At 51.6% G+C, this 8745-nt stretch overlaps 1 protein-coding gene across 1 annotated transcript in view; it reads left to right on the top strand.

Moving 5' to 3' along the window:
* SETD2 (SET domain containing 2) overlaps positions 1–8745 on the top strand; it is a gene marked incomplete at its 3' end in the record, with an annotated part of 48265 nt that overhangs the window by 37903 nt on the left and 1617 nt on the right. The window contains exons 15-19 of the mRNA XM_009323831.1: positions 1242–1290; positions 1606–1786; positions 5107–5782; positions 6686–6820; positions 7424–7563. Coding sequence (XP_009322106.1) covers positions 1242–1290; positions 1606–1786; positions 5107–5782; positions 6686–6820; positions 7424–7563 — 1181 coding nt within the window. The remainder of the gene's footprint in view (positions 1–1241; positions 1291–1605; positions 1787–5106; positions 5783–6685; positions 6821–7423; positions 7564–8745) is intronic.

The raw sequence follows: 8745 nt of genomic DNA, 5'->3' as shown, positions 1-8745 counted from the left end.
CCATCTTTCTTATAAGCCCCCTTTAAGTACTGACAGGCCGCAATAAGGTCTCCCCAGAGCCTTCTCTTCTCCAGGCTGAACAACCCCAACTCTCTCAGCCTTTCTCCATAGCAGAGGGGTTCCATCCCCCTGATCATTTTTGTGTCCCCCCTCTGGACCCACTCCAACAGGTCCGTGTCTTTCCTGTGCGGAGGACCTCAGAGCTGGATAAGAAGCAGGGTGCGGAGTTGGCTGCCGTCGGAGAAGGGGTGGTGGGTGGTGGTAGCTGATCTCAGCAGCCGTCAGTAGGTGCTTGGTCGAAGGGTTTTACTCAGACCTGGGAGATGGCCTCCTGCTCATTTCCCTCGGGGTGCTTTGACATCAAGCATCGGATCTGGGGAACATCACGGGAAACGTGGTGGACCCCGTCCCTGATGAGGCTGGTGGGTACTGAGAGTAGCCCAGGGATGGTCCATGGGAGCCCACGAGATGGGTGAGCAGATGATGGCCACCAGTGCAGTCTGTATTTCTCCAACGTGGTGAAACTGCGGCTGTTATGGAATCGTAGAATATCTCAAGCTGGAAGGGACCCATAAGGATCATCAAGTCCAACTCCCTGCTGCTCGCAGGACTACCTAAAACTGCCTTAAAGACCAGGACGGGTACGACGGGAGGTCTTCAGGCGCTGGTGGTAGACAGGCACGTCGCCGCGGTGTCATTAGAGGACAGGTCAGGTGCCCGTGTTCAGCTCTGTTTGCCAGGGCAGGGATCGGTGGCCTTAAACACCCCGACAGACCGAGACTCAGCTGGGATCTGTGCTGGCTGTGGTCACTGTGGGAACACCAGGGCTGACAAAAGGTAGAAAAGCACAATTTTACACCTGGAGGGTAGCTTGTTTAATTGCAAAAATTGTGGTTTTTTTGCTATTCCAGCAGAGCTGCAAGTTCAGGTGCTCGTAGCACGTGGGTGGGATGGCCAGCTCAGATCCTGCAGCACTGCCTGTAGCACTTGGCCCAAAAAGCCACCTAAGCTCATCAAACGTGAAATGCCGATCAGAGGCAACGCATAGAAAGCACCACAATAATTTGCCTAACACCAGAACTTTGCTTCAAAAGACCCTTTTTGTTTGTTTGTTTGTTTTAAAATTGTGATTGAATTGTTAAATTGTTAGCGCCGTGTTAGGATCCTTGCAGCCCCGTAGATATTGGGGTTGTTCTTCCGAGTAGCTGAAACTCTGACCCTGCTTGTGGCTTCCTTTGCAGGAGGTGTACCGGATCCCGAAGAAGAGTCAGGCAGAAAAGGAGAACAGTGGTACGTACTCACATTTTTCCACGTATCGCTACGCTCCTACAAAACCGCTTAATTTTCCCGGTCTGGGATGTCAAGAGATGTTCTGCCTTCAGAGCTTGGCGTTCCTACTCCTTGAAAACAGCTCCTGTGAACGGGGAAGAGAATCTAAGCGGTGGGTGATGGGAAATGCAGCCCTGAGGCTGACACAGGGCAGCCTGTAACTTGTTTGAACGAAGACTGTTGACTAACAGAAGCTACTGAAACCGCAGGAGGGGAGAGCTTAGAAATACACTGAATTATAACGATTCTCTCCCTTTTATCCGTTTTCCCCAACAGCCGACCGTGGGAGAGAGACAGCCGGCCACAGGGATCAGACTCCTACTCCGAAGAACCCCATCCTGAGCAGAGAGCGGGATCCCGAGAGGCAGAGCCAGAGTAAAGAGAAGAAGAGACGGAGAGACTCGTTGTCCCCTCCGTCCTCGGCGTACGAGCGAGGAACGAAGAGGCCGGAGGACAGGCAAGTTGGCTGGCAGCAATGGTGGCAGGGCTGAGGATCTGACCGCTGGGCTGGGAGCGTCGGATCTGCGGTAGTCCTGGGTAAAACTGCTGGGAAAAACGGTCCTGGTGGTCTTTGAAAACACCCAGGGATGGGGAAGGAAATTTTCTCCTGGAGGAATCCCACGTGCGTGGTGAGATGCATTCCCTGGCCGGAGTTGGGTGGCTCCTTGGTGTTAGGTGGCCTCTCCTCCCGGATAGCCTACACCTTCGTCTTCAGATAACCTAGACCTTTGTCTTCAGGCATGTTTTGGGAATTAGATGGGGGACGAGGGAAGCTATATCCAGCTCTCGCGCGGAAATTGGGGACGTAGCCCTCCTAATGCAAAGAGGTCTTCTGGGTCTTTCAAAACTCGTTCCCTCCTTCTACTCCACCTGTCCCCAGTGCGCTTGGGGATTATTCTAAACTTAAACTTAGAGCAAGACCGTGCCTGTACAAGAGCTAGCAGTACCCATCCAAACAGGATTCCTAACACAAAACAACTTCCTTGACCAAGTGAATATCCCCCTCCAAAGCGTTGAGCGCAAGGAAAGCGATCCAGGTAGGTATGACCCCACCGAGCTGGTGCCGTGTCTCCTGCCTTCCCCTGGGAACGGCAGCGTCACGCTGCCTTGGCTGAGAAGGCGTTTCTTAAGTTTTAAAGACCTCGCAGCGGTTTTACTTTGTGTTTCTTTTTTGTGGGCGCTCCGTTGCCCGATGGATTCCCACCTACCCTGCGTACGTTTTGCAAGTGATGGATACAAGGGAGTGTGGGGACTTCAAATTTACTTACATCGCGTTAAAAAAAGGATTTTTAAACACAGGTTGTCTAGGGAAACAAGGCACGAAGTCTATCAGCTCCACTGAAAGTACCCGATACTTTAAATGACAGTGTGCACAGATGCTGAAGGTAAAGTAGAAAATAAAAGCAACCCGTTTGTGTTGCAGTAGCACGGGTTGTGCTCCTCCACATGAAACACTTCTCCTGACCAGGTCTGGTGGGATGGATGTTTAGGAGGGTAAAGGTAAGGGCTCGATAACTGAAATGTAGGCGTCTTTTTTCTTGATGAGTTGGCCAGTTGAAGGAACAAGCAGAAAGAGGAAATATTTTTAATTATTAGCCGTTCTCCCAGATTTTAAGTGAGAATCGAATCAGTGCAACGACTGTGGCAGCCACCCAAAGCTGCCCTTTCCTTTTTCTATAGGCTCAGGCCATCGCTTTTAGGGAGCGTGAGCCTGCACCGGCTCCGAGGGTCATTCCCAACCGTCCCGCGAGTGTGCGGCCGGGCGCAGCCAAACCCTCCCGGGGGCCGGAGGAGCGACAGAGGTGATGGGGATGGCAGGGCTGGTCCAAGGCAGCGCATGAATCAGCGGCTGCTTGGTACCAGATGCTTGTTTTCCTCCCTCGAGAGTTGCTTCTTAATTAAGAGAAGGAAAATATTACATGTCTTGCATTTCAGGGAGACTTCAGATCGTGTTAAAGGCAGTAAGAATACCAAGGAATTTCCTTTAAAGAAGGCGGTTTTCTGTTGTCCCTCTTAAATAGGATCTAAAGCCACTTAGTAATTAGGGAACAATTGGTGGTGAGTCAGCCAGACGAGGAAACGTTTGTCCTCGTAGTGGGCTCTTCTGGGAAAGTTTAAAACAGCTGGATAAAAAATAAGGCGTAAATCTATAATACTGTAATTAGCCATTTGGAGGATGGAAACATCACTGAGGTCTGGGGGTGGAAGTGGAGCTGAGTAACGGCGGCGTGTCAAGAGATACGAAGAAGGATGGAATAAATAGCATATTTTTTGTGTTATTTTAAATAGAACAAACTCTTTTGCGGGCAAGGAGTCACCTGCTCTGGCTCTTCCCTCCTGCGGCCGGCATCCTCGTTGGTGAGCGGCGCTCGCCGGGAGGAGGACCGGGGTGCCGGCATCCTTCTCTGGGGATGCTCTCCCTGCTCTGACTGTCCCCCTTTGTATTTGTTATATGAAGGATTTAATAAGACAATAAAATAGGTGGAGAGAGGAGCAGAGTACATATAAGAGCATCGTTGGCTTGCTCTGCCCTAAACCCTCAGTTTTCTTCTGCCCGGCCCTTCACGCCGTCTGCCTCTCGTGTAAACTCTGCAGGCAGTGCCAGGAAAGACTTTAATTATTGAAACTGAACTCTTCACGTCAATAAGGTTCGCATTAACAGATCCTTCCAGCTACTCTGGGAATGCGAGGAAACATCTTAAGTGTATCTGTTGGTAGCAATGTGCTTTTGATATGTAAATGGAATGCATGAACATAAAGTGAGTATATAGAGAATATACTGGATGCTTTGTAGAATCCATTATATTAGGGCTGCAAAGCATTTTTGCTTGTAATCCCTGTTTTACCACACTCATAACTTCTCAAAATATCCACCTTTGATCTGAAATTTTCCATGGTTGAGGTCTGATCAAAGTCCTTAGGCTTTTTTTTTTTTTTTCCTTCTTTAACTCCTTGGAAAAATCCCTCCAGCTGCTGTGCTTCTCGGGAGGAAGATTCTGATTCGTAAAAAAGAATTAAAAAAATCCATCCACACTTTATTATTTTTTAAGCTGAATCTGTGGTCTAGTAAATAGCATAATTCTAAACAGAAACGTGCTGTTTGTAATTCCCTTGTTCTTTGCCATGTCTGCGAACGCGCCTGTGTCTGCAGCTCCAACGCGGGGGGGGGTCCTTGGACAAGAAAGATGGGGTGCTTTCCCCATCGCTGAGCTGCCCTGGTCTTTGGGGGTGAAGATGCTGTGGTGTGAGCTGCGCCCTCTGTTTGGAGAGCCTTTTCCAAACCCCTTCTTCGTTGGTCCTGCTTTGGGAAACGGTGGCAGAGGGTCTCCAGCACGGGTACCCAGCCTGTTCGGGGGGCACCCTGCTTATTCTGCCCTCTCCTCGGGTTCCCTGTTGGCTCTGGAGATGTTGCCTCCCCTCTCCGGGTATCTCGGTGCTGCCTAGCAGGTCCTCCAGACTATTTCTGCCGCATCTTTGCATCTCCGTTAGCTTCAGCACCGAACCGAAGTCTGTAAATCCAGTGGGACTTAGCTCATCCTCTGCCCTGGCTCCTTGCTCGTGGATGAGCAGGACCAGCGGGTGTTTCTCCTCTCTGTGGGTTGCCGCGGTTGGTCAAGCAGCTGAAAACAAATGAATGTTTTTAGGAATTGATGCTGCTGTTGGGCGTTTGGGTCCCCCTGGGCCTGCCACTGCCGGCGGTGGCCCTTTTGCTGCTGGAGCCCTGGACCTGCAGGTTCCTGAGGTCTCACAAAGGCTTTTCTTTTCTTTCTCTCCCAGGTATGACACACCAGCGTCTTCGAAGAAGAAAGTCCGTCTTAAGGATCGCAACAAGCTGTCCACGGAGGAGCGCAGGAAGCTGTTCGAGCAGGAGGTCGCCCAGCGGGAGGCCCAGAAACAGCAACAGCAACTGCAAAACCTGGGGATGACGTCCCCCCTGCCCTACGACTCCATGGGCTACGGCACGCCCCACCACAGCTTTATCGGCTACCCGCCCGGTTACCCCATGCAAGCCTACGTAGACCCCAGCAACCCCAACGCTGGCAAGGTGCTGCTGCCCACGCCCACCATGGATTCGATGTGCTCGCCGGCGGCGTACGAGCACCCGCAGACTTTGGTTGGGCACACGGTGGAACCAACCCTAACTACTCCTCAGCCGGTACCAGTAGTCCAACATGTAGCAACAACGATGGAGGTTACAACTCCGCAGTATGTAGCACAAAGCGACACCGTGGTCCATCAGGAACCCAATGTGGCCGTCCTGCCCGTGGCCGCGCCGGGACCGGTGCAGAGCCAGAGCTACGGGGTCTGGGATTCCAGCCAGCAGACTGTAGCTGTACAACAGCAGTACTCGCCAGCCCAGTCCCAACCAGCCATATATTACCAAGGACAGACCTGTCAGACCGTTTACGGTGTGACATCCCCCTACTCGCAGACGACCCCACCGATTGTACAGGTAATTTCCATTTCAGACAAGGCATGGCATGAAACACCCGCAGAATGAAGGGTATCAGCCTGCAAGCTGGCAAAACCACTTTATTTGCTCACTCTTTACTAGTGCTCCTAATAGTAGAGCATCCTACTTTGCTCTAATATTAAGCTGCAGTAGCGCTTCTCAGATAACTTCCCACCCAAGAGTCTGAGAAAAGCACATTCAGGCAGGGTATTTTCCGTGTACAATGCCATATATCATAGTTGTTGGGGCCAAGCAGGAGTTTGCAGCTTGCAGAGATTCTTTTTAACCCGTTTATAAAAGTTGTGTTGGTTTTTTCGTTGCTGATTCTGGTGAACAGGTATTTCTGGATAAGAGCTTCCACTGTCCCTGACCAAGTAAGCAGTAAAACGTGGAGGTGTGAGCTCGCCTTCCGTTGGCTTTTGGAAGCAGGGTCTGGAGCTACCAGCTTTTGTATGACTTAAACCAAACAAGAAACCCAACAGATCAACCTTTTTTATCTGTTTTCTCCGAATTACACGTCCCTTTTCCATCAGGCTCAGCCTTGAGCTCCGAATGACCGTGCTGAAGCGCTCTCTCCTTCTGCTTTGTCTTTGTTAACAAGGCTATTGGCGTTCAGCATCTTGCCAATGCCTAGTTCTTCCTGAAAGCAAGACGCAGGCAATTGTCTGACTCCTGGGATAGCAAATAGGCCAATCATGTATGAAGATCGTTTGCTTGAACCCCACCTCAGTCGCCGGTTATTGCTGTTTGGTTTGGGTGTGATCTTCCACTAGTCCTCGAGGACTATTACCCTCTTCTTGCCTCCACTATTTGATCCCCGGTAAGGGCAGCTGGACTGTGTCCTCCAGTAGAGGTTTTTTTGGTAAAGCAAGCTGACTCGTGATTCCCCATGCTCCGTTTCAGAGTTACGCCCAGCCAGGTCTCCAGTACATCCAGGGCCAGCAGATCTACACAGCTCATCCGCAGGGAGTCATAGTGCAGCCACCGACAGCAGTGACTACGATCGTCGCAGCCGGGCAGCCTCAACCCATCCAGCAGGTAAGGCTTGGTGGGTCAGAAGGGATGGGGAGCGTTGGTCTACATCTGCTTTGGGTTTGCGCGATTCCCCGTGGCTCCTGGATGCTGTGAAAGCGGTGGTGGTACCAGCCGGAGGAGTTTCCCGTGCGGCAGCTTGCTGGCACCCTTCGGGGTGCTGCTCTCCAGGCTGGATGCGGGCATCAGACACATTTTTGGGGGGTTTTGAGCCCAGATCCTGTTGTGTTCAGGCTTTCTACCAGCACATCCGAGAAGGCTGTGCTGGGTGGCACGTGGGAGCTCCACGACCTGCTTTCGCCGCTGAAGCCCCTCCATCGGAAATGGTGGTTTTGGCATCCAGCGTGGAGGATTTAAGAGCGCGGGTGGCAAAGTGGCTGCGTTATAAGCTCAGGGTGTGGTCGAGTGGGTGGTATTTGATGAAGAACTAGGGAATGAAGAACTAGGGGAAGACATTGTCCTCATCACTTCTTGTGCCAACGCTGATGTCTTTTTTAAGTTTTACCTTCGACAAAGTCTTTGTCGTGGGGGAAAGAGCTGTCAGGGCTGCTCTGACCGCTCTCACGGCCACTCACGTCTTTCTCTTCACCCCTTTTGTGCTATTTTCAGCCAGAGCTTGTGGTGACCAATAACCTCCTGGACTTGCCTCCACCATCCCCTCCAAAACCCAAGACGATCGTCCTCCCACCCAACTGGAAAACGGCCCGAGATCCAGAGGGGAAGATCTACTACTACCACGTGGTAACAAGGTGAGTGTGATAACGAGGTGAGTGTGATGGGGCTGGAGTTTGACGGCTCAAGCGAAGGAATTGGGTGTGAGAGAAATGGATGTTCAGTCCTCGGTGTCTCGTTAGGCACCCGTGGGGGTGCTGCTCGTTAGCTGGGGGGGGGGGGGGCTGACATTGCTCAAAACCTTTCCTTCACCCCCATAAATGTGGCCCGGGAATAGAGCCCCGTTTTCTGCGAGCAGAAGCGTGACGATGGCAAACGATTTCCTTGTGAACGATGACTCCGGCCGTGCGTTGAGTTGTAACCCGGTGTGATAACGTGATGGTGAGGAGCTCCACTTCTGACATCTCGTCGTAAAAAAAAAAACAAACATCAAAGCAACATCTTTCTCCCCAGCTTCTTGGTCAAGTTGGATCTAGTTCTTTTGACGTCATCTTTGGTTCCCATCGCTCTGCCGGAACACGCCGTGCCCCACACGGCGCTGAAACGGCAGCAGAATTAACAGGTAGAGGGAGACCTTGTCGGCCCCTCGTGCTCTGAAACGCCCGTGCGGCTCTGGCGGCGGTGCCAGGCGAACAAGCCCGGTCTGTGGAGGCTTCAACGCGCGTGCGAGCATTGCGGTGGGCATGCCGTATGAACGGGAGGTCTTTGGTGGCTCAAGGATCAGCCGTGATCCGTGGCGTGCGGCGTCAAAGGGTTTGCCTTCTCACCCTCATTTTTTCCATCTTCAAGCCTCCGGTCTGTTCTGGAGCGAGAAATAGTGTCTCCCAGTGTTTTCCCCACAGCTTTGCGATCAGTTTTGGAAGGCACCAGGTGCCACCAGGCACCGTAGGTATTTGGATCAATACCTCCGGCCTTACCTAAAACGAGTATCATGAATTTCAGACTTCTGAAAAGGATTTTTTTTTTTAATTTCAAACTCCATGTGAGGTCTGTATGGGCATCCACCTCCCTAAAGGGTTAAGCCTGAGTATTTTCTTACGTGTCCTGACTGCCTTGATGTCAGTTATTGTTACTTGCACACATTCCTCTGCATCAATCGGTCTTTTCAATCTCCCGTTTGGGCTCCTTCCCGCTACCTTACACATCGAGAGCTGCACCAACAGCAGAGCAGGAGACCTTCAAACCCCGGGAAGGAGAAGAAAACAGTCGAGCAGGAATTTGTGATTTGTGCCGTGGTTTGGGAGTCTTGCAATGAGACT

Source organism: Pygoscelis adeliae, unplaced genomic scaffold (genome assembly GCF_000699105.1).
Source record: "Pygoscelis adeliae isolate BGI_AS28 unplaced genomic scaffold, ASM69910v1 Scaffold455, whole genome shotgun sequence".
In the NCBI taxonomy this organism is placed as follows: Eukaryota; Metazoa; Chordata; class Aves; order Sphenisciformes; family Spheniscidae; genus Pygoscelis; species Pygoscelis adeliae.
This window is presented reverse-complemented; position numbering and strand designations above follow the sequence as displayed.